The 27,253-nt window shown below is 32.2% G+C and overlaps 1 protein-coding gene across 1 annotated transcript in view; it reads right to left on the bottom strand.

The window, feature by feature from the left end:
* LOC129957212 (probable E3 ubiquitin-protein ligase HECTD2) overlaps positions 1-27,253 on the bottom strand; it is a 74,858-nt gene that overhangs the window by 16,556 nt on the left and 31,049 nt on the right. The window contains exons 3-15 of the mRNA XM_056069435.1: positions 22,673-23,004; positions 19,679-19,781; positions 18,250-18,339; positions 16,883-16,947; positions 15,240-15,285; positions 13,556-13,665; positions 11,392-11,543; positions 11,171-11,294; positions 7,773-7,869; positions 4,848-4,955; positions 2,231-2,363; positions 1,698-1,786; positions 36-197 (exon numbers count right to left, since the gene is read on the bottom strand). Of these exons, the coding sequence (XP_055925410.1) occupies positions 36-197; positions 1,698-1,786; positions 2,231-2,363; positions 4,848-4,955; positions 7,773-7,869; positions 11,171-11,294; positions 11,392-11,543; positions 13,556-13,665; positions 15,240-15,285; positions 16,883-16,947; positions 18,250-18,339; positions 19,679-19,781; positions 22,673-23,004 (1,611 nt within the window). The remainder of the gene's footprint in view (positions 1-35; positions 198-1,697; positions 1,787-2,230; positions 2,364-4,847; positions 4,956-7,772; positions 7,870-11,170; positions 11,295-11,391; positions 11,544-13,555; positions 13,666-15,239; positions 15,286-16,882; positions 16,948-18,249; positions 18,340-19,678; positions 19,782-22,672; positions 23,005-27,253) is intronic.

The following is a 27,253-nucleotide window of genomic DNA, read 5'->3' as shown; positions in this document are numbered from 1 at the left end:
ATGATGACAAGCCTATTGCAATGGAAGATACTCACTGGCATGACTTCTGCAAGGTCATCGATGCCGAACTTCCAGACACCTACATTGGCATGTTGCAAATTCTGGGGGACCACTGGAGGGCTCAGCAACTTTTTGTAACAGGCAGTCGGGAAGTGCAAATCTAGAATGATGGAATTGTACACAGCCAAGCCCATCAGCTGGGGGAAACGGGATGTTAAGGTATGTGTGTTTTCTCCAATTTTGAATTTGCTATGGATATATTTTATCACAGTCACGTAAAATTCTTTTAAAAATTTCTACTTAGTTGTACAAAGATTTAAAGAAATGTAAGTAATATGGTTATCTTTGTGTCTATGTGTATAAGAACTCTTGATGCGTTATGGAATGAAATCTGATATGATAACACCAAATGAAATATGGAAATGTCTTTTTGGACTCCATTGCATATTTAGTAAAATAGATAAATTACGACAATCAAATATTATGTGTTGTATATGTCAGAACCAGACAGTAGAGGGCGACTGGAAGACATTTGATTGAACATAAACAAGCAGAACGAGTAAGAGTCTGGAGAAAGTTATATATATGCACGCGTTCTGATTAGTAGCGCAAGATGTCCAATATTGGCATGTGAAACTGTGTATTATACTCTGGGCTATCTGTCATTGAATGATAAACATAGTTCTGGTACCATAATGATATATACCCTAGTTAATAATAATTCTAATTTACATGTACTATGTGCATGTGTATGTGCTCTGCCCCATTAACTTGCCTTTCTTGTAGTAATAAACCTTTTTGGACTAATAAGAGTACTTATTGTCTCCACCCGTAATACTGTAGAGCAAAAGAGTAAAAGAAAGATGATATATGTGATTTTAGTTTTATCATGTGATTATGGCCTCATGCAAATCGATATCTAATTTGAAGTAAAATTATCACATGCTTACAAAACACCACGTTGGTTATGCTTTATTTGATCAGCACTTCTCTCTAAATTCATGAGTTAAAGATTCATTTTCATTCAGTTTTGTACTTTATAGTTCTTTAAGAGGGATAATTTGGGAAAGACAGGAGATAGAATTCTGACTTATCTTAAATCCATAGGGTTAAATTTTCTTTCTGTTCCTTATTTCCTTTGATCAACATTTCTCGCCAAGCTATTCATCTAATCAACATTTCTCATGATAAAATGTTTGGCATCTTCTAGACACTCCAAGAGAGATAATTTAGAAAACACATAAAGTAAAATTCTTATTTAAGTTAAATTTGTGGGGCTAAATTTCCTTCCTGAGAAGTTTGAGTGTAATCCAGCCTACTTTTGTGTTTCGTATACAGGGAAAAGTCAGGAAACTTTCACAAGTCAGCCAGTCTACAACGAGAATTCCTTGTTGTAATGCACAAACATTTACCTATTTTTTATATAAAATCCAAACATTTTTAATACGTTAGATATACAAAAGGATTCCTTTTTATACAATAATTTAAATAACTTTTATTGATTTTTTTCATTGATTACTATGTTGTGATCATATTTATCAGCTTATAAAAGATCTTAAACCAAATGCAATTCGTCATTCTTTGAAATTTCTTTCAACTCTTCATTGTGTTACAAGAAATATTTACATATCTTGTATCATAAAAATGTATGCACATTGTCCGTTTTAAATTTAGATTAGAAATAATAGAAAGGATACAACGCCTATGAGATTGTATTCCCTCAAATTGCCTGCCTGTGTGGTGCTGAACCAATAGCATCTGGACTTGTTATGGTACACAAACATACCTATAAATGAAAAAAACAAAACAAATTTGAGCATAAACATTTTTTCATAACACATATTTGAGTGTAGTAAGTTAAAAAGGAAGATGTTATGTGAAAATATTGATCGTTAATCGAAAACTCGGTGAAATTGTTGATTTAGGGATAAATCTGTTAGGACACAGTTATTGAAATAAAGTTAATGAAGTTACAGTTTTTTTGATTTGCCACTTCTAATTAATTTACCTGAAACATTGGGTGCATTACTCCTGTTTCTTTTTATCTTGCAACACTAAACTCGATTCTAAAACATGTTCGATATACTTTGATTTTTGAATAAAAATTATAATAATCACTGGGAAATTTAAGAGAAAAACATGTTTATGAGAGATTACAAATGCTTTATTCATATATTATGATTGCGTTAACTATTATAATGTTGAGTAATGTTTAATAGAAACTTCTCACCGTAGTCTGGGTCGAATATTTGTTTAATAAGCAGAAGAAACCACTCTTTGGTGAGTCCTCCCATGTCCAGGCCTGGCTCTCCAACAAAAGTCACCTTCAGTTTCTTTTTCAAGTCAGACTGCTTCCTTGCTATCTATGGAGGTCAAAATTTTGAAAACGACTTTATTATCGCCAATGTGATTTTTTTTTAAAACTTGAATAATGCATTTTACTTTCCAAAGGATTTGTATTGCTATCATTTTTCAAAACATGCTTTAACTACTTAATTTATTTATCAAAACATTCTTTAAATATATTCCTGTACGATATATATATATATATTTTTGCACTATTTAAAGTTGTTAGTCGCAATTACTGTCTATAGAAATTTTAATGTATATAAATATTCGTATAAGTCTTCGCCTGCACTGAGGACTGATGGAATGTTCTATTAGTCCAAATGACACAAGAATTGGAACTTCATAAAACGAGCTAACGATTTTTAAATAAAAAATAATACAACATTTCATCACCACTTGCCACTCTAATGAATATTTGTAAAAGTTACTGTAAAGATTTAATCCATTAGCGCAAGCTTTATATATATATATATATATATATATATATATATATATATATATATATATATATATATATATATATATATATATATATATATATATATATATATATATATATATATATATATATAACAAGTGTGGAGCAGTGGGTACAGTGACTCATTTATATATTTCTAAATTTTAAAACAGCTTTCCTTTTGCACATTTTTAGTGAATTGTTTTGTCTATGACCATATCATACTTTTACCTTTTTGAAAGTCTAAATATTTTTGAATGTGTGCTGTAAAAATTGTTTTGTAATTATTTTTGATGATTTTTAAATATATTTTTAAGTCTGTTTGATGGTGCGTGACATGCCCCGGACAACGTTGTGCGGGTACTGTTAATATATATATATATATATAAGACCTTATTTTTGGTATATATTGTTGCTATAGAGATCCAAATCCTTTTCGCCAATGGGCATAACGTGATACCATCATGCGCCCCTGGTTCCTATAACATTGAGTATCTACCCAGTAAGATGAGTACAAAATGGAAAGGAAAAAAGGGGAATAAAAAAGAAAGGAAGATACGAAAAACCATCCACGAGATCTTCACAAAGTATCCCATCGAAATCACATCCTGGATACCTATATTTAATGTTTTAGCAAAGTAACAATTAAATGAAAGGAACAAAAAGACAGAAAAACAAGTGGTGAAGATAGGTTGAACTTACACAAAAACATTAATATTCAAAGACCAACCATTTTTGAGGCTATTTGTGGGGAAACTAAATTGACCAATTAAAGAAAGAAAGAAAAAAAATCCCCCCCCCTCTTAAAAAGCCTACAAAAAATTGATGAATAACATTGTAAACAAACATCTATAGGACATATATAAACATATTAATAAATATTTCATTTAAAATTGAAATCTGTAGCCATTTAATGGACAGTAGTGTCATGATGCGTCCATAAATTTTTCGATTCCAGAACAACGCTGATGATGCATTAGAAAAGCAGTGATCACTCAAGAGTGTATTTTCTCACTTATTCGGCATCTTCAACACTTGCAACAGTCCCATTTCATAGATGAACGGAATATCAACTGTTATTTCACTATGGCTAGACAAAATCTCCACCCAGATCACACCTGATACTTCAAATCATGGTGTTTGTTAAAAGGCCAAATTTATCATGAAATTACTGAGTCTGTTTAGTTATTCGAATTTTCATTTTATTTATTTTTTATTAAATAAAAGGCAAGCTCATTTATTAAAGAACATATTTAAACTTCATAAAGTTTGAAATAATAGTATATTTCCCACAGACCTCTCAACAGCAGTTAATATTTCAAAATTCCAAGGAGAAATGTGTGCGCCTGTGAAGTCGAATTTTGCTCGGCACGTTGAAGCAAATGAAGTTCAATGCATCTTCTTTTGTACTTCATTATTAACGTAAAATCAGGACATGAAAACATAACTAAATACGCAATTTTAGAATTTCCCATTATGAACATTGGATGATACTACAAACTACCATTTAAGCAAAAACTAACCTCAGACAACTTAGAAATAGATATTTATATATGCAATATAAACGATTAAAAATAGTGGTAAGTATAAAATATAAAAAATTTATAATACGATTTTGTTACAAATAATAGTAAGAATTTTATGCATTAAAAGTAGTGGTAAGGATGGTGTGCAGCCACAAAACTCTTTTATGTTGTCATAGGCATGCATTGGCGAAAATTCAGACGTTTCATTTATGACAGCTGAAACCACAAAAATTTTAACACCAAGTTCCTGATCATATTCAGCACGACTTCCATTCACAGATGATGTCTTTTGCATGATTCCTCAGAAAAAAAGAGCAGGTAAGGCAATTGGAGTAAAGAACATTTGATGAAAATGCATTGACTGACCTGTATGGTTAAATGAAGGTTGTGTATTGAAGGAAATTATGCCCTTATTTAGACACATTCTATCATCCAGTGAAACACAGGTAATTATTTTTAAAACATCTTGTGTAAAGCTTCAAATAATATGAATTTTAGCCTTTACATTTCCATACCTCATTGAGAGAATCTGAAACCAGATGCGACCTTCTGACGTTTAGATTCAGGAAAAAGACGTCGATGTCTGGAGCTTGTTGATGAAGCGCTCGGCTCATCAGGCTGCGCTACAAGCAAACAACGGGCTATTAGAAGCATCCATCAGAAAATAATTTTTGAAATTTTTTTTATTAAAAAAACATAATGTAAAAAAGTAATGATTTTTTTTTGGTACTTTCAACCAAAGATTGTGCCCTAACGTCATATTATAAAATATTAGGTAAATTTTTTTTTGCAGAAAATTTTATCACTTTTTTGCCTTTTACGATAAAATATTAATGGAAATTATAAAAAGATGTTTCGGTCCTGAATATCTGAACGATACTAAAAGGTTTTTTGGTTTATCAAAACTGATATTTGGAGTTTAAATTAAAAATCAAATTTCCTTTGCTATTGTATTGTATATTTCTTGAACATAACAGAAGAGTTTATAAACAATATAGGAAACATTTTTAAATTCTAAAATTTTCTAATTAAAAGATATTTTCCAAGCTTGATTTTATTTGTAATACTCAGATCTCGCACTGTTTCCGAATTCAATACTGCAGATACTCAGTTATCGAAAAGATATTAGACCATACGACTGCCAGCTTAGAAACAATGTCAGATTGGCATTAAGAGAATGTGTGAGAGCAAAGCCTATATTTTCTTTGTATAATATTACGATAGATAGCAAATTTAACAAAATTAACAATAGTATATTGGAAATTTTATGAAATATAGTTCAAAATTCTTTTCTAATCTTGTGTTAATGATATATCAAACTATTGTGGTCAACGCAGAAAGAATGAGCAAGTGTTCTTGACATTGGTACTCCTTTATTGCATAAATTAATCACAATTGCAATTCAAAATCCTATTGCTTATGTCTGATCAAAGTCACTGGAATCTATATTTTGTGACTTATTTTATTTTAATTCTCCCCATACACAGTCCCTTCTTATAGCATTGTACGTTATTAAATTGAATATTGAATTATTAACTATACAGAAATTTCAAAAATTGTTCAATCTGTTTATAGAAATAAAACATTTATTGGTTTAGTACAACAACGTTCCGCTTGATGAACGTGTAACCTTCCTCATGAGCATCACTCATCCTCATGTTAGTGTGATGAAAATTTCGGTGATTACAGGACCAACTCAAGTTTTAGCCTAGTCATCAAATTGATATTGCAAGGTATGTGGCTAATCTCTAACCTCGAACTAATTATAGAATTTGCCTCTAAGTTCAATTCAAAGAATAAATTATAATATGAAGTTCGTCTATCGGTTTTAACCCTTATGTTCATTTTGTATAGTATTCCATACATACAACTTTATAAAAATATATTACCACTATAAAATAATTTTTAAATTAATTTTATGAAATATATGGCATTTCTAGTTATTATTTAGTTTTGCCATCTACAGGAGATAGCTTCCCTGGAAGCGGGCTCTCCTTCAACCACCACCACTCATTCTAGATATTATTATAAAATACACATGCCTAATTGTTTGTTCTTACACATTTTTATATATGCATATCTATATACATTTTTTTTTTTTTTTTTTGCTTTTCTTCAAAAAAGCAATCTTGCCACGATAAGGGTTAATTTGTATGACACTTTTTCTCTTTTTCAGTTCCGACTTAAAATTTCTTACACATGATTGTTGATTTTGAGTGATAATTTCACATGCATCGAAAATTGGTATGACAATGCCTTGTAAGAATACAAAGCAAACATTAAAAGTTAACATGAAATGTTTTAGCAACTTAAAAGTTCAACGTAATATTTACTTAACACTCTTACTTATTTTAAATTGAAATAAAAATGCAATTAATTTACTTCAATTTTAAACAAAATCAACTTTTAATTTCACCAAGTCTTTATCTTCCCTTTGCATGATTATCAGTTTTGAGTGGAATTTTTACATTATTACATATTGCTGCAAATGCAGTATACGTTATAAAATGTGCACTTTTTTGATTAAATAAAAAAATATTTACCTCAAAGTCTGCAAAAATTAGGCGAATATATCAAAATGAGGGTAAAAAAAATATTATCATTTTTTTAATATAATTTTCATAGATTTTTAACACATTGCTAACAATAAAGGATTTTACTGTTATAAAATCAATTTTTTACTAATTTTTTTTTTCGAAATTAGCGATTTGGAAATTAACATCTGGACATTCTAATACAGAAATAAACTGTTTATTGGTATTGTTTTATTTAATAAATATAATAATAACATATATAAACATAATAATAATTTCACTGAGAAATGTGATTTAAAACTGTGTGACTTTCACCTCTTCCTTGAATTGATTAGGCCTAGAAGAATAGGTCTAGAAACGTGGTCAATCGATATGAAAAATGCCTGGATTTTCCCGACGATTATGTGTTCGTAGTAGACATGTTCGTTCATAACTTTTGGAAATAAATTCTTTTTGTTCTCTATTCTTTTTATGATCCATCAGAACTTTAAAAAAGGCCCTTCTATAATTAATTGATAAAGGAAATTACCCCCAATACAAACATTCTGCATTCCATGCTAATTATACTTTTATTTTTAGAATAACAAATGTATCTCTGTCTTTGAGTTCCAAAATCTTACCGAAATTTTGCACTGTATGTATATGTTAGACCCGATTTTTAATATACACAATAAATCATTATAATCTTAATATACACAATTCTTATTGAATTTTTATTCAATTATTTTCTAACTCAAGGATAGAATAATTCTCACAACAAACTCACTCTGGCATTGAGAATCATCTGATATGTTAGATCTAATTCTTAATATGCACAATAAATCATTATAATCTTAATATACACAATACATTTTTATTCAATTATTTTCTGACTCAAGGATAGGATAATGCTGACAACAAACTCACTCTTGCGTTGAGAATCATCTGCTGTTCAGAATCTCGTTGCAGAATCATCTTCTTGGCTACTATGCTCAAAATAAAAGGATATTGACAGTAGGAGAATCTGTAAATAATGACATTTAGATTATACATAATACAGGGTTAATATTATAAAATTAATATCAAAAGCAATACATTAGAATAATAGTTATAAAAGGCAAGCATGTTGATATTTTAGTCCATAAAGATGACTTTTTAGTTAATCATTATTTTAATATAAAAGGGAGAGTAAAGAGAAAATAAAAACTTTATATGAAGTTTTTTCCCCCTTACTCGCCTTCCTTTATTGTGTTTTTTTAATATATTTTATTGTGTTTTTCCTTGCTTCTTTTACTGCATTTTTCTTTGTTTTTTTTTATTATGCACTTCTCTTATTGTTAACTTATTTTAAATGTGTTTTTTTCTTTGGAAGAAATAATACTCTTTCTCGTATGTACACGAATATCGACTATTTTACATCAGTTAGTTGAATCAGAATTCCTATGTTATAATAAAGTTATTTTTACTACATTATTTGAAGTTTTTCACCCTTACTCGCCTTCTTTTATTGTGTCTTTTAATATATTTTATTGTGTTCTTCCTTGTGTCTTTTACTGCATTTTTCTTTGTTTCTTTTATTATGATCTTCTTTTATTGTTACCTTATTTTAAATGTGTTTTTTTTCTTTGGAAGAAATAATATTCTTTCTTGTATCTAGACGAATATCGACTATTTTACATCAATAAGTTGAATCGGAACTCCTATTTTATAATAAAGTTATTTTATTTACATAAAATGATTCTTTATTACTCATTATGGTATGATTGAAATGTAGTATCGAATTCAGAAATATTTATTCTGCATGCTAAATATTCCTATACATCAGACTACTATTGACACGATAACTGGACCATTCCAGATACAGATGTTTTCTTATACTTTTAAAATCAAGTTTCTATAATTTAATTTCCTCCTTTAATGCATTTTGTATTTCTGAAGTTAGATTAAAGCTAAAATGTCTATGAATCATATAATTTTTTGTCGTTTAAAAATTAAATAAAATTACGTATATTTGAAGTTAAATCTATTAGTGCATGCTTTGGTTTGTAAAAGAAGAAAAGAAATGTAAAAAAATTGCTTTAATAAGATTTGTTCTTTTTATCATATAATCAATTCAGTTTTTTTTTCTGCGTTAAAAAATAATTTATTTGCATCTATTTTCTTTTTGTTAGAAAAATTAGATGAATATTAAACTAATACACTATAAATTTCTGTAGAATCCATTGTTCTAAAAATTTGATTGCACCTAAAGCAATTGCAAAGGTTTAAGCAATCATTAATTGCTTAACCTTTGTTGTAACTTGCTTGGATTATATAACTCAGAAGAGTTTATCTGAAAATTTAATGTCAAGGCATCTTTTTCCTTATGATATAAAGAATGACGAATCCATTCCTGAGTGCATATTTATCCTTTATGAGTGGAACTTTCTATTTATTCCACAGGGAAAATAATCAGGTTTATTCCATACCATTGTTGCATCGCCTGAGGGCACCTAAAAAATTACCGATAAGTTCCCGACATGATGGTTGGTTCTCGTCTGGTGGTTATAATAATGACCGATGACAGGATGTACCTTCAACAGAAAGAATTGTACCGTGGCCGGTGATGACCCTTAGGATTCAACCATAGTTACCGCCAATATTACTGAGATGTCCTGATCATTCAATATATCCACATGCCTTCTAATGGGACGGGGTAGCTTTAATATGACTTATCCATAACGTTTATTTATTTTTTATTTTTTTATCATAATATAAATCAAATATTATGATAAAGGCAGTAGTTTCTCAACGAAGAAAATAAATGAACGGAGATAAGCTGTCAATTATCAGATGCATTAACACAACATAATTACATTTATTTAATATTATTAAAATAAAAATATATTTGGCATTTTATGTATGAATTGGTATGTACTGACTTAACCCTTTCGGGACGGGGGGCCTCTATCCTAGATGCACACACGGGATGGAGCGTACGCGAAAGGAATCATCCTACAGGACGGGGGTTTTGCGTCGCTAAGCCTAATATGGAAAAAAAAAATCGCAAAAAGTAAAGTTTAAGTCCTAAGGTCGTCATTTTTTCTACCTTTTTAGATTATTAGTTGATTACTACATAACTGACTACAATAGTACAGAATACTACAGAACTGACGGTAAAACCCAAAAAGACTAGCTCCGGTTGCATAGTAATAACAAATTAAGAAGAACAGAATTCGGAGTGAGATCAGGAAGGCGAATGATTCTATCAAGCGGAAAGTTTAACAACCCAACTCTGTTTGTTTACATTACTCTTCCCTCCGCCCCCTCAACAGCTGAGGAGTAAAATATCAAAGGCTGAACCTAAGCAAATTGGTCAGGATACTAAAAGTATATTCATTTCAAAGGTAATGGACACAGGGAGCCATCTAGTGGCGTTTAAAAATTGTTCCAGCTTAAAATGCACATATGCATAACCGTCCCATGAGTTCGATTTCTAGAAATGCACGGATGGTACGCCTGGCTATGAGAGACTTTCGCTGGTGATGCATATATGACACGCCCATCGCGAAAGGGTTAATTGAAGCTAAGAGACGTTCTAGTAATTTTTAAGCAGCGTTTCTCATTTCTTAGTTGACAAATCGCCACTGTATTTACAAATATATTTGAAAAGAAATGTTTTCTATGAAATTCATATTTGTCTAAGAGTATGAGCAACATAGAATATATAAAAATATGTTTTAAAATAGTTATCGATGTAAGTTTCATGCGTTGTAGAATCAAAGCGGCAGTCTTCAAAAGGAAACGGATTATCAAAGATGTAAAGAAAAATGGAATGATATATTCTAACAATTGTTTCAGATTATCGCATAATTCATACTACATATTGTCAATGGGCTCAAAAGAAACTGGATAATTTTATATGATAACAATCAATGAAATAAAAAAAATGGAATGGTAAATCTCGTCATTTGCATATAAAAACCTAGTAAATCTAGCGAATAATCTAAAAAACAAACAAACTGCGGTATGCTATACCACAATTTATACAACAAAAAAAAATTGTAATTATTACTCGCTTCTTAAAAGTGAGCCCTAGAAAAAAATCCAGTTGTGAGATATTCCTGTAGCAGATATGGGATAAAAACAGCAACTGAATTCCTAAAATTGAGCCAAAAATAAGATAAGGAGCAACAGAATTCTTTCTGCTACAAATATAATAAATAGAAACGGAATTCATCTATGCATCAAATAATGGAAGTGAAAGCCTTCAGATTTGCCTCTTATTGTGCAAATTTGTTGAGGCATAGCGCATTTTATGCAATAAAATAATAGATAATTCTTACTTATGATTTTTTGTCGGATTTTGCCACCTGTAGTATTCTGCCATAAGATTGATATGATCGAGGGCGCTGTTGTAAAATTCTGTATAGGGTATCAGATTTGGGGAGTTCTTGCTATTTGCTGTGTCTGCAAACGTAAACGAGATATTTGAAGAGCTAAACTGATACAAATTCAAAGGCATTTATGTAGCAAGAAGGCATGAATTTGTAAGCAGGTTACTAACTTATTAGAGCAAGAACTCTTGTGGCACTCGGTATCCACCATCGACTTTTGCTGATAGATGGCAGCTTGTGACCGTTCGCTGGAGGGAATTCTCGAATAGTTATAAACTGCAAGATCCTCTTTACAAGTTGTCTTAGTCTTTCTGGATCCGTCCTGGAAGAAAGCAGTGATACTCACATGTTCGTATTTTTACCACTTTGTACGGCACATTAAATAATGAAATAGTTTTTAATATAATCATTAATCAAAGGGGACACTCTCCCATTGTGATTACGGAAAGATTCCTTGAGAAAGTAAACTCAAAACTGCATTACATTCTTTAATTGATCAAAAATATGATACAATAAAGTCATATCAATAAAGGGTGAAATTTTTATTTAAGTGAAACAGACATTAAAACATTCATTTATGCAAATGCTAAGGATTTTTGAAAATAACTTTTAAATTAAACATTGTTTTGCTACCATAATTTCACTAATAGCAAATAATTTTTCATAAACGATGTAAATAAAGTAATTTTCATAAAATCATGCTTAAATTTAAAAAAAAATTTGAAAATCTGATAGAGAACTAGTTATAACTGAAGAATTCAGAGCTTTAGAATTAGTTACCCTTTTTCTTAAGTATGCAACTTATATATATTATATCTACTATTTAATTCTATCCTATGAAGTGAATTTACAAAATTTAATTTATATTTATGCTTGATATTATTCTTGAAATGTATAAATTGGGATTTTAGCAACAATGTCGGTCATCCCCTAATGCCGAAGAATCACAATTAATAGAGTAGAGTTACAGTGATCGAAGAGAAATTCGATGATGACGCTTATGAAACGCATTTTTTTTAACATAATTTTAAGAGACGAAATTTATTGGTCATTTTAGTCATTAAGAATGCTTCTGGGAAATATCCAGTAAATATTTCTGTACAAAATGTCATGCACATGATGCTTTAGTAGAGAATTGCTTATTCTGCTCGTGTTCGCTGCTAGAGGTTTCTTAATTTTTTTTTCAAGTGAAAACAAAGATGGACCTATTTCTCCTGAAAATCTTGAAAGAAGGAATAATCATATCCTGGATTTAAATCTCTCGAACTACCTCCAATAATCTACTGTTTATTATAGTACCCTGACTTATAAACTGGACTAAATATACTAGGCCAAAGGGAATGAAACTTCTTTAGGAAGAATACAATGGAAATCAAACCATTAGCATTAAAATATTACTTTTAGAAATGAGCACTAGTCCTGAACTTGGATATTTTAATAATTTTATTTGTTTCAATGTGTGGTGTTTACATTGAACAAATCAATGACAGGTAGTGGTTTGCTTAGAAGATAATCTTTGGCCTTTAGTGAGGCAATAAGAAATTAAAGAATACTTCACAAGTTTAAATTCCTTTCGATATGATTCCACCTTACACTCCTACGCTTATTAAAAGGCGGAAGAGCTCAGGTGAAGAGAGCAGGTAAGTGCACAGATTTCATTAAAGAGCTTGAGGCAAAAGTCCGCTTGCGGTTATCATTATCAAAAATATTGCATGATTCGAAAAAGTCAGGCCAGGAAGACACATTGCAGCATTCAACATTGCAACTTCAATGAAAAGCTCCTTGCTGAAAGTCACCAACGTTTCATTCCTATAAAATTTAGCACGTCAGTGTTTTTTATTTCCCGGATGTTTTAGAATGTGACGATTTCTTTTTCAAGTGACAAGTAACAAACGTGTGAATGTTTATTCAAGAGTAATTATATCCTAAAGTATTAATGACTTTTAGATTCCATCCTCTAAATTTAGTTTCCCATTAGAGACGATCCTCGAGTACATAACTTTCTTGATTTCGTGTGCACTATTGTCTTTTCTCGTTCATCCCTTCTTTTTTTTAAAAATAAATCTGTATAAAAATACATTTTAGTAAGAAGAAATTCAACAGGTAGCCCGTCGTACATAACAAGATCCTAATGAATTTGTATTGCACCATATACACTCTATACTCAAGTCTACATAAAATCTACATGTACAATCTATATTGATTTTAATAAAAGAATTAATAAAATATTTAAATGTGATAAAAACCTAAATTTCAAAGATAATTTGGTGACTAAAGAGCTGCTTACATCACATTCAGATTCAAATAAAGTAGATGTTAAATTCTTTTTCTTACCTTGCAAACCAATTGATGAGCAACTGGTGATCGCCGCTACTGAGGGCGACAAGTCTGCGGAATAGGTGAGCAAATACCGTGTAGGATGACTGATTACTAAACAAGGGATTCTAAAAAAGAAATAAGTTATCTATCGGAATGCTGTAAATCTCTCTACAAATTTTTATGAGGACTTCAAATATCTTTGAAAAATAATCAACAATTGCGGATTCTACAAAACAAAAAGTTAATAAATCTAAGTAAAAGTTAATTAAGTAATTCTAAAAAAACAGAAAAATAAGTTAGTGATTATTTTCTCTAATATAAAATCTGACATAAAATTTTCAAGGCACAGAAATCAGATTAATTTATTTACCCAAGTAGATACTAGGAATGTATGTGTTCAATGACACATAAGATACAAATTTATTTTTACATTATATCAATGAATTAATAAATGATTTATTTAAATTAGAGGAAGACTTAATACTGAAAGAAATGTTAAAATACTATTAATAAAAGGAGTATTTTATTCTTTAAGTATGGAAATATAACCATAATATCTGCATAAAGAATGCTACTAAATGGAGTAAATTTATGTTTGTTGTTGTTGTCGTGTGAAAAGTGCAATAAAAAATAAGAAAAAAAAACGGGAGAGGGGGGGGGGGACAATTAGATTGGGCCGAAAGCATGCAGAACAGCCCTGGTCACATCTTCAGCTTTAGTGGAATAAAGAATATCCCTGTGTAGTCAATGTCTATTTTGAAGAGGGCTGAAATAATAGAACGGCCTCTAAAAAAATGTTGGGGATCCTATGTTTGTTAATCAATAAATAATGAAAAGTATAGAATGCCCTGAAAATGTATACATATTTTGAGAGGCATATAAATCAATATCAATAAAATGCACTAATCTTTTACGATACATAATGTAACAGAATTCATATCAAAGATCCTCAATAAATTAACATGGGATATGTATTACCTAAAAATGTATCTTGATGGATATTGGGATTTTGGAATTTATGTTATGATTAATAGAAAAGCCGATTAATCATTTGTTAATAATTAATCATTTTACTGGTTATTATTAGTAATTAGCAATTAATCATACTAACCGCAACCTATATATATTATTACAGCTAAGTGATAACATTAAAATCTCCTCTGCCCCATTCTTACAGAGGGATATACTCCTTTTGAGATGTCACCTATGATATAACATTTATTCCTCAAAATTAGAAGTAGTTGAATAGTTGAAAGCTGCTATCAACAGAGAATGCGTCCAGATATTAATTGATATATTTAGTGACATTTTAATCTAACAGCCTTTTCAGTCGTGCCTATTCAATAAATTCAAAGACAATGCATCTAGATATTAATTAAAATATTTAGTGATATTTATAATCTGATAGTTTTATCCGTTTCGCCTGCTTAATAGATAAAAATGCAATGAACTCAGATGCCAATTAATATACTTAAGGACCTTTGTAATTTAACGCTTCATTACTTGTATCCAATAGACAGGATTTTCATCAATTCAGATAAAAGAAAAAAAATTCTTTGTTTAGTTTAATTTGAGTTATGGGACTTTGTTATATATGTTTAAAGCTTTAATTATTCAAAGTGTACTTTTATGTTTTAGGGGTGCATTGTTTTGCAAAAAATAAATTTAAAAAAATTCTGTAAAAGAAAGTAATACTCACATGTAATAGAGCAAATAATGCTTTTGTTTCATCTTTAGCTTTTAGCCTGGAACATAAATATCAGCTCATAATCATTATAAAAATGAAAACTTAACACTTATTTCACATGTTTTTAGTCCAGAAGTTTTTTATGGAAAGGATGAATAACATTAATAATTTACTTTTGAATTAATTAAATTTAGTGAATTTACAGTTACATTTGAATTTTATAATTGAGATTTTGGATACTTTAGAGATTTTTTAGAGCACCTTAATTGATACCTATCGAAAATAACAAATTCGTGTATCCAGTTTTAATCAAAATATTTAAACAAGATGCTCCCAGAGCAAAATTATTAAAATCAGTAGGAACGTAAGAATATGGAGTAACTACCAGTAGAAATGTAATTACACAAATTTGTTTATATATATACAAGGAACTTCTATTAATATTTTTATTATTTTACTCCTTGTTAAGAGAAAACTCCAGAGTTCTCAAATAAGCATGTTTATTGCTCGGGGTATTTACAGAAGTGAGCCAAGTTCAAGAAACAGTACGTAATAATGAAATGAAATGAAAGTGAATACACACAGCACCATCTACTCCTTAGACACTGTAATGCATAATTTATTACTTTAATTAACATTGGTATATCTCTATGAAAGAGTCATAGTGAATGCATGCAGCGCCACCTACTCCTTAGGCACTGTAATTCGTAACAATACGGAATTCATAATCAATATTCCACAAATTATTAATTTAAGTAGCATTCGTATATTTCTATGGAAGTCATAGTGAATACATGCAGCGCCACCTACTCCTTAGACACTGTAGTTCGTAACAATACGGAACTCATAATAAAAATTCAATAATTTAATTAGCATTGGTATATCTTTGAAAGTCATAGTGAATGTATGCAGCGCCACCTACTCCTTAGACACTGTAATTCGTAACAATACAGAACTCATGATCAATATTCCATAAATTATAAATTTAAGTAGCATTCGTATATCTCTATGGAAGTCATAGTGAATACATGCAGCGCCACCTACTCCTTAGACACTGTAGTTCGTAACAATACGGAACTCATAATAAAAATTCAATAATTTAATTAGCATTGGTATATCTTTGAAAGTCATAGTGAATGTATGCAGCGCAACCTACTCCTTAGACACTGTAATTCGTAACAATACAGAACTCATGATCAATATTCCATAAATTATAAATTTAAGTAGCATTCGTATATCTCTATGGAAGTCATAGTGAATACATGCAGCGCTACCTACTCCTTGGACACTGTAATTCGTAACAATACGGAACTCATAATCAAAATTCCATAAATTATTAATTTAATTAGAACTGGCATATCTTTATGAAAGTCAGTGAATATATGCAGCGCCACCTACTCCTTAGACACTAATTTATAACAATATGGAATTCATAATCAAAATTCCATAAATTATTAATTTAATTAGCACTGGTATATCTATGAAAGTCATAGTGAATGCATGCAGCGTCACCTACTCATTAGACACTGTAATTCATAACAATATGAAGCTCATAATCAATATTCCATAAATTATTAATTTAAGTAGCATTCGTATATTTCTACGAAAGAGTAATCATATATTAGTAATTTTATGCGCTATACAGAAATACTCACCTGACGTTGTTTGCTAAAACAGCACCAATGGTTGCCTTGAGCGCCGCTTTTGTCACATAAGTAGGCTTCAGAATAAAAAAAGTTAATTTTTTTTTAATTATAAAAAAATGCATATATCAAAAATGGCAAAAACATTAGGTTTCAAAGTATGTTCATAAAAACTATATTATAAATAATTAATACTTTATAGGTGACATGACTGAGATATCCCTCCTTATATAGTGAAATTATCGTTTTTCAAGTTACACAAGAGCAAATTTGAGATAGACTTTATAATTTTGAACCACAGTCAGCGTTATGACAGAAACGTTATCGCACTCTTTAAAGTTCGACAGCATTTTAATATGAGAAATGTCGATCAACGGCGACAATTTTAACGTGAATCAGGCTCGCAAACACAGCAAATCTTTAATATAATTGACTCACGAACTTAAAATTAATAATCAAGACCATAGCGGGCCTTGATATCTTTGGTATTTTGAAACAAATGCAAAAATTATATTTAATAAGAGCTCATTTTTGTTAAGAAATACAAATAAGTGTAAGTCAATTTTTCCTTTCTTTTTATCAGGTAATTATGTTATATTGACTCCTCGTTTTGATACAACGTGAGGTCTGTTTTGGGACAAATCTCGTAATTTAGAACTATGAGCAAACGCCAAGAATGACTTCAGGGGATGTACTTTCCTTTTTCAACTATCTACGTCATATATGCAAGATACTGAGCTAGAATGTACATCAGATTTAAATTGAAGTAGGCCCACAAGCGTATCTAATATTATCGGTAGAATCGAATTTCAAAGCTGGAATTCTCCGATTCTGATGCCTAGATCATACACAAAGCAATCGTAATTCCTTACTTTTTATAGGTATTAAGAGCAATAAAACTGACAAAAGAAAAAAATATCATTAGTAAGAAGATAAATGATTAATTTACAAGTTCTAACCTTAACTGAGATAAAACTATTTGGTGCACGTTACAGGAAATCACTAGAATTAAATTTTTAATTATGTATTTATATAAATTAAGAAGTGAAGCAATATCCCGTTGGTTTTTAAAATCACTATCTCTGAAAAGCTGATTCATCATAGGTAGTACTAAATTGTTGTAGGGTACGTAACGAATAAAATTATTTTTTTTAAATAATTTATTAGAAATTATTAAAATTATTTATTATTATTAAAATTTTATTAAAATTAAGCAATAAAGTTAATTTTTTAGTAATTTATTTAGATTACTGCTATAAATTATTAAAAATTTATTACAATTTACTAATAAAATTGATTTTTTAATAATTTATTAATTTGTTAGAGAACTATTAATTCGAATTTTCGTCCAGTTGTAGTATTATAAACAGACGCATTACCGTATCTGCTAGATTGTCATAGGCTTCGTAGAGAAAATCCATCCTTAATTCTGGATCTTCTGCTTTGGCACCTTCCGAATCGGGATTTATCTGCCTCAGGAAAAACATAATCTTTATAAGATTTAAATATTCTGCAATATTTTAGAAAATATACACACATAATATATTTTTTTTTCTAAATCTGATATTATCCTATACCGAATTACCATATTCGAGCTTAGCAGGCTTAAAAGCAAAATGCAAGCTACATGAGGTTTGCACTTGGAGTATAATTAATAAATTAAAGAACTAAAGCACGTGCTTATAAATATTACAGAAGCTTTTACAAGTTTTTGGAAGGATGAATTTTGAATGCCATTATCAAGAAAATTGTACAATTTTGAATATAATCTAATATATAAAAATGAATTTTTGTTTGTTCGTATTCTATGCGCTACCGTACCGTTTACCCGATTGTGATAAAAGTTTGCCAACTTATTGCTTTGAACCTAGAAAATCCACGTTTTCCATATAGCCATTTGTATAACGGAATATTTCAGTCCACGTAAATTTAAACTCCAAGGATGGAAGAAAGAAAAATTTCAAGTGTAGAATGGACTTAAAAATTCTATATGCTGTGAAGTTATTTACAATAGTTCCTTATTATTTGTAGAAAGATCGGGGGAAACACACACAGTGTGATTTTATTTCATGGAATAATAAAATAAATATTTAAAAGATGTATATAATTGTAGCTATTTGAACTTAATTTCCAGACAATTTCAATTTATTTAATTCTTTCTCGGGTTTTTTTTTTCTTTCTTCTTTTAGACATTATACGATATCTCCAGGACGTTCGATCTATTGAAAGCCTTGAAACATAGTGAAAATATTGAAACAAAATTATAGAATATTTTGTGTTGTTGGAGTAAACATTTTATTCGATTTGTGCGCATTAACTTTTGTGCATTCTCTATTATCAGTTTATCATTATAAGTTAATAGATAACAATAAAATAAACGCAAAACAAGCCACTCTAAAAAGAATTGATGAATTAAGGCCAATTGGAAAAATAATTTTGAAACCAATACATGAACAATATAACTTTTAACTATTTGACTTGCATTTTCTATATTGGTAAGGAAATAGTAATCTATGTTACCCATAAATTTAATATGACAGAAATCGTTTTCAGTCCCGGATGCACTGCCTGATGCACAATATTGTACAATCTTGTGCAATATTATATGTTATTAATTAATATTCCACAATACTATACAATATTCCGAATATTGATCAATGTCATATAATACTGCACAGTATTTGTGTGCCACTGGTGTTTAGGACAGAGAAAAAACGCAAAGTATCAAAAACGTTGTATCTTAATGATAACTGAAATTAGAAAGAAAAACTTGAAATTTTGAACATGGTCAGAATCATTAACACTTACCTTAAATGTGGCACATATGTCTAGGAGAGAACCGAAAGTGGTCTCGTAAAATTCCTGCAGTCTCATGTAGTCACCAGTTATCTTGGCTTCTTCTATATCTTCCCTAAAATAGACAAAAAAGAAATTAAAGGCTTAAATCATTATGAGAACTTCATCTTTGAGACTTCTTAGAAGCTGCTAGGTAAAGGCGTGGTATGACTGATAAACTTAAATAGGAAGAAAAGGTCATAGTTTGTTTTTCTACACTCATGTCCATAAATTAAGGATAATGCAAGTTCAGAAAAAGAAAGTCGGAGTCAGAGAAAAAGAAAAAAGAGTCAGAAGCAAAACAAATTTCACTTATTTGTAAAGCCTATTTATTAAACGAAAGATAAAGAGCAAAAAAGATGCTATGTTTGATATCATTAATAAAAATTGCAATTTTTTGCTACCTGGAGCAAAAAAAAAAAAAAAAAAAAAAAAATTACAAAAACCAATATTACATGGTTGGTATGATGGTTAATACATAGTATGTCTCCCAGACGATGAAATACAGTCCGTACAGGCATGCTGAGTATCAAATTATCGATCTGATCTTAGAGGATATTACACCACCATCAAGCAATGCGCACTGAAATTCCGGTAGACATGTAGGAGGTGGTTGACGGGCTGCAACTCGTCGGCCAAGCATATCCCACACATGCTGTACTGGATTCAAATCCCGTGAGAATGCTGGCTAGTCCATACGGGTGAAATTCTCCGATCGAAGGCATTCGTTTACGCTGTTTCCACGGTGAGGACGGGTGTTGTCATCCATAAACACAAATTCTGCGTCCATGGCACCCTGAAACAAACGTACATGTTGTTCCAAAATGACGTCCCGATAGATTTGGCCCGTCATGGTTCCAATTTGAAAATGCAGCTCAGTTCTGGAACCCAGAATAATCCCCCCCCAAACGAGCAATCCTTCACCACCGTAACGGTGTCGTTCAATGATGTTCTCTTGGTGGCAACGGGTACCTGGCACTCTCCATATGAAAGTCCGTATGAAAGAATCAGACTGCAAGCTAAAACTGGACTCGTAGGAAAACATCTCACAAGCTCACTGTTGAGGTGTCCACAATGCATGCTCTCTACTCCAGAATAACCACAGACGACAATGAGCTGCAGTAAGTGGAACACATCTGACAGGCCTACAAGCATATAGACCAATCTGCGCTAAGCGTCTGCCTTGAAACTGTCGTACCAGTGGCTGAAGAGAGCTGACGAGACATGTTGATGCTGTGCTCCGTCTGTTTCTTTTGGCAGTAACTGCCAAATACCGGTCCTCATTCGGTATTGTAACTCGGGGGCGACCTGTGCTGTACCGTCTACTCTCATTACCATAGAATCGTTGCCAAAGCCTGGAGATAACACTCTAGGCAAATTTACACTCTGAGCAAACAAAATTAGACTCCCAAATTGACCTTATATGCTCCAAAGTTTGGCGTTACAAAATATGAACCATTATCTTGTTATTATGAGTCCTTGATTCATGAGTATACGACGCAAAATGGTACAAGAGCCACAACCAAGAAATTAATTCATTACTTATTGATATTCAAAATGGCATTAAATAACATTCTAGAGATGGAGAGAGAAAATTTCCTTCTCATTTAATATAAAAGCTACAGTTAAACCATTGTACTAAAATCTGAAGCTCAGAGGTTTGTAATTTAAACTTATATCTGAAAACATTACGTTTATTGTATTTATCTTTCTGTCTTATACATCTATTTAGTATTAAATTAATTAATTATTAAGGAGGAAAATAACTAAATGGTATTATATTTTAACTTGGCCACTCTATTACAAATTTGTCAATTATTTCAAATCAAATAAAGTAATGGGAAAAGTCTTTCATTTTTTTTTCTCTAACGCTCTGAGAGCGATGAGCTTATGTATGCATTTTTGAGCTTACGTATGCAACACAATAAACGACTATTAAGAGATTCATACAGATTTACATTCAGGTAAGTAATAAGAACGTAAAAATTTCACAACATTTTATTTGTCAGACTGACGAATATTTGTAAATAAAACCAGGAAATAAAAGGACGATGATGAGGCGAATTTTATTGATATGATTGATGATGAATGAATCTTATTTACATTTTAAAAAGGATATCTGAAGTGGATTTTTTTGTTTGCGATTTTTAAAAATTCAATCCCGGTGTCGCACCAAGCATGAAGCTAAAAAGTTTCTTGATATATAAGAAAGCTTTCAGTTTATCTAGTGTGATACAGGATGTGACTAGTTAAGGATCCCATTCTCAAAGCGGCTTACTATGATTGCAAGAGACACATTTGAAATTTCTTATATTGTTGGTACACTCTTAATATCAAAAGATGCCGTATCCCTAATAAGTAAGATAGCTGCTAATAGAAATATTAAAGTGTAAATGCCATTATTAAAGATAATAGCTGTTTTAAGATAAATCCAACTTTCACTTTATGAAAATTAATTTTTAACCTTTATGGCTCGTGTTTGCTATGTTTCTTTCAAAGGTTACAAAGAATTTCCTAGAGCTGTCAGCGCAGGTTTTTATAAAGGAGAAATATATCAACGTCCCTCGAGTTCCCTCTATCCTTAAAGTGACCTACTGTCTCTATTTGACCTGACATCTTATATGCGTTCCGAATTGTTTTTAGTTTGAAAAAAGGTACATATTACAGTTTTACTAAATGCAGGAGCAAAATCTAATGCTTTCATTTATAAATTGAAATCATTACAAAAATGAAAAGATGAGACAGTTTTGACAGGCAAAATTGTCTTATCAATGTCGCTGCCTCATTTTTGTTTTATAGAAATCTTAATAACCTTTAATAAATTTAAAGAAAATGAGCGATGACAAGTGTCTGTCCAATGGTTTGAAACATGATCGTAAATTTCCCGATCATGGTACCCTTTTTAATGCCCAATTTTAGCAGCTTTGCACTTTTGACATAAGAAAATTATATGAAAAAAGTATGTACCTGAGTTGCCGGAGGGAGGTCTCTTTAGTAGGATAAAGAATGAGCGTTGATTCGAGATCCTCCAACATGGGACTCTTGGTGGAAGGTGAAAGAAGGGGGCTGCGTCCTCCAGGAGCCACATAAGCTTCCCTCCGAGCCTCTCCCCTCAGAGTGACCAGTTGTCCTTCTCCACCCTGGCTAATGGGTGGCAGAGAGACATAAACAGGAGTGGACTCAGGAGAGGTCGGTGGTAACAAGAGACCTGTGATGTAAGTGTGAATGACGCCAAGGGTGTCTGTGATGAGAGGACCAAATCCAGTGACTTGGACAATCTGCCTACTGCCAGCGTCTTCCTGAAAAAAAAAAGAACTTAGGTTTAAGTAAAGAGTGTCGTTTTGATCTACAGTAAAAGACATACCAGATGATGCACTGAAAAGTAATGAAATTAATATATTGTTATGAAAATTCAGGGTTCTTTGCGATTTGTTGGTTGACGTAGAAACAGAATCTACAATCCTTTAGTAACGAACGACGACTTTTAATAAACACGAAAAAAAGAATACACAGATGACAAACACACATAACATAACATAACGCCATCCTGTGCCCCCGGTACCTATAACACTAAGTTATCTAACCAGTTGGATGAGCACAAGATGGAAGGAAAAAAAAAAAAAAAAAGAAAGAAAGAAAATGTTGGTAGAAAGAAAGAGACGACAGACCATCCAGGGTTCTCCAGAGAGAATCCCAACGGTGTCAAATCCTACACGACTGTATTTAATTTTTTGGTGACGTAATAACCGAATAGAGGGGACAAGGATACTTAAACAAATGGTCACTATGGGCTCAACTTACAGGGAAACGAGATTACTAACTGAAAAAACTGATAAATTACATTGAGAACATCTATATCATATGTATAAGCATATAAATTATCACTGAAAGGTCAGAAATCTGTAACGTCCTTCTGAGTCCTGTGGTTTTGATTTCCCTCGTCAGAACTGCACTTTTGAGGGACTTTTGAAGTTATAATTTCGGCTGATTTTGATAAGTGGCATTTTGGTCTCAGCTATTGTGTTGTCTTGAAGAGGTCTTGGTATTTATGAATATGGTTTACTATGGAGTGGATCTTGCCGCGTGAAAGGGTATTCGATGCAACTCTCCTGTACCATTCTTCCTCGAGACTTGTTTCTGGCTTCCTCATGTGCCATGAGAGAGTTAGTAGGCATTCGGTGGCATAGTGAATTGGGGATCCTATCTCCCCACAGCTACAATAAGGAGAGTTGGCCAGGTGGAATCTGTGTAGGTATGTCGTGAATGGGCCGTGTCCAGTGAAGAAAAGGACATCCGCTCTGTTCCAGTTGGTCGCGTAGAGAGAAACTTTCGGTATTATGTTGAATGTGGAGCGGCCTGTTTCGCCTTCTTCCCATTCCTTTTGCCATCTTGTCATCATATCGGTTTGGAGGATGTTCTTCAGATGACATCTTGGAAGCTTCATTACATTCCGATCTTGATTAGCATTAGCCGCTGTTTTGGCTAGTTTGTCCGCCGCTTCATTCCCTTCATAGCCTACATGTGCCTTGATCCATGAAATTTTAATGTGAGGATTTGCAAGAAGAAGGGTGAATGTATCTCTTGCTAATTGGCTATTAGATTTTGGTGAACTTGAGGCTTGTATACTTGCTTTATTGTCGACGTAAATTGTGATGGGATCTGATGTAGGAAGAGAAGTTGCGTATTTGACTGCTCTATTGAGTGCTAGTAATTCAGCTTGGAAGACCGTATTTTCTTTCAATAGGCTGGTTGACCACTGGTGTATAACCACTGCATCCTGCACAACACAAAATGCAGCCCCAACTCCTGCTGAGGTCTTTGATCCATCGGTATAGATCCCGAGTATTAAATTCTGAGATCCACCATCCTCCAACGAAATTTGATGTGCTTGGAGATGTTTGGAAGGATGTGACGTCCATCCCGTAGCTCTGTGTTCATATTCGTATGAGCTGATGTGTGGCATATCATGTACGATTCCACGAAGTCTATACAGTTCAGTCATTCTTGCCATCATCTGAAGCTGCAGATGAAGTGGTGGCAAGCCAAGGATAACCTGAAGTGCTGCGGTAGGCGTGGTCTTGTATGCTCCCGTAATTGCTAGCAGAAAGCCTCTTTGGATGGAAGAGAGCTTTCTTGCTAATCTAACCGTTGGGTGGAGGCACCAAACTCCTGCTCCGTGTGCAAGCATCCTTTCAATGACTGTCTTGTACAAAATTTTTCTGTGTCGAAGTGTTATTCCCCAGGATTTGCCAGCTATTTTGAGAAAATTGAATTGTTGTTGTTGCGCTTTCAATGCTAAATGCTTGAGGTGGGTATTCCAATTCAATTTATCATCAATATGGACACCTAGGTATTTAATGGCGTGAGTCTGCTTTATTCTTTCTCTCTGCCAATAGATTCTGGGTCCTGCTACCCATTTACTAAACAGAATAAAGTTGGATTTCTCCGTGGACACTTCTAGATTGTTTATGTCAGCCCAGGATACGAATTGTGCTATTGATTCTTGAGTATTTTGTCTTAGATTTTCTTTTGTTTTGGCTTTAATGACCAGAACAAAATCATCGGCGAATGCTTGGATAGTTGTATGGGCAGGCCAGATTTTACTAAGCAGATCGTTCGCCACCAAGTTCCACAGAGCTGGACCACTGCACGATCCTTGGGGGCAGCCTTGCTTCTGTTCTCTTATGGCCCAGCCTTCTTGAGTGTTGAGGATTATTTTTCTGGCATGTAGCAAGTTTTCAAAGATGTTTCTTAAATTTTGGGGACATTGGAGTTTATCTAGATATTTAACTATTGAATGGTGTTGGATATTATCAAATGCCCCTTTGATGTCCACTGAAAGTACCAGAATATTGTCTTTTTCCCTTTTTTCATCATAAATTTTTTCTACAAGCTTTTTAAGAGCAGCATCTATAGATTTTCCTTCACGGAATCCAAACTGGTTATTGTTGATGAGTTTATTTGATTCTAGAAAATAAATAAGACGTTGTGTGAGTAATTTTTCTAGAACTTTTCCTATAGTAGGTAAGAGAGCTATTGGTCTGTATGACGTGGCTAGTTTAGGGTCTCTTCCAGTTTTTTGAAATAGGATGATATTGCTTATTTTAAATGGATCCGGGAATTTTTCTAGTGAAAGACATTTATTAAAATATTCTTTGAAGAGTGTTGGAAAATTTTTGTTTATTGTTTTCAGAATTAGATTATCGATACCGTCATATCCTGGTGCTTTTCCATGAGGGAGATTATCAATGACCTGTGCTATTTCTTTTTCAGTGAAAGGGCAATCATTAGGGGTGGTGGTGATTTCATGTGTTAAAGATGGGGTTGAATTTGGGAATGGAAAAATTTGTTCTAATATATCCTGGGCTATTTTTTGGTGTCCTCCTTCTGGACTGATATTGTTCAAGACTGTTAGTTGAGATGGATGAATTGTTTTCCTAAAGGCAGCTTTGAAATGTTTCCCATATGGATTTGCAGCTTCAGTGCAAAGATCTTTCCAACCATCATTTTTGGCTCTCTTGACTTTCTTCATATATTTTTTGGCTTCTGTCTTCCACTGCAAATATTTTTCTGATCTTTCCTCCGAACTTGATCTTTGGGCCCTTCGCCTCAATGCCTTAATTCTTTTCTTTTCTATTTCTAATTTGCCTGTCCACCAAGTTGGGTTTTCGGTCAATGGCTGTTTCTTTATTTTAAATGTTTTATTGCAGGCTTGAATTATTGTTGCTTGAAGAAGGGAGGTAAATTCATTTAGTTCTTGTTGGGTATTGCAGTTCTTGATTATGTTAATTAGTTTTTCGACATGAAACTGAAACTGCTTCTGGAATTTATTATGGTTTCCATGGAGGGTTTTAAACCTATTGAAAATGTGGCTAGTAATTATTGTTCTTATTGTTGTCTGAATAAATTGGTGATCACTAAACGATGGTTCTTCGAGAACTTCCCAAGAGGCTACCTTTGTGATCATTTCCTGCGAACAGAATGTCAAATCGGGCCAACCCACATCTGTATTTCTCGTGAAGGTAGGTGGGGCATCTGACGAATTGTTGATATAAAGGTTATTAGCCAGTAGGAAATCCATTATTGCAACACCTCTGGTGTTGGTGCGATGATATCCCCAAAGAGGATTGTGACCATTCAGATCGGCTCCTACAAGGAAGTTTTCATTTGGTAGCATTCTTATAATATCCTGGATCTCTTGTAAAGTTTCATTGATATCCGCTATTGGAGATGACAAACACACAGCCGAGACGAACACAAGTAAAACACAGCAGCACATTACAACAAACAGTAGTTCACAAGTAGTAATCGGTATTAATAACAAACACAAAACACAAAGCGTCCATACAGAATTCAGCAGGAGGAGGGAATCCACGTAGCTCTCTCCAAACGCCTGCAAATCTCGACTGTCTCCTCGATTTAGCTGTATCCAACTGCCGAAACATCACTACACGACTGTTACTCCACACACGACTCGATGCTGCTTCTACAATAAACACTAGGACTCGGCACACAACTCAATTCAACAATCGCTTGAGCTCCATTCAA

This window comes from Argiope bruennichi, chromosome 11 (genome assembly GCF_947563725.1).
Source record: "Argiope bruennichi chromosome 11, qqArgBrue1.1, whole genome shotgun sequence".
Taxonomy (NCBI): Eukaryota; Metazoa; Arthropoda; class Arachnida; order Araneae; family Araneidae; genus Argiope; species Argiope bruennichi.
Note: the sequence above shows the minus strand (reverse complement) of the source record. Positions and strands in the feature narration are given on the sequence as shown.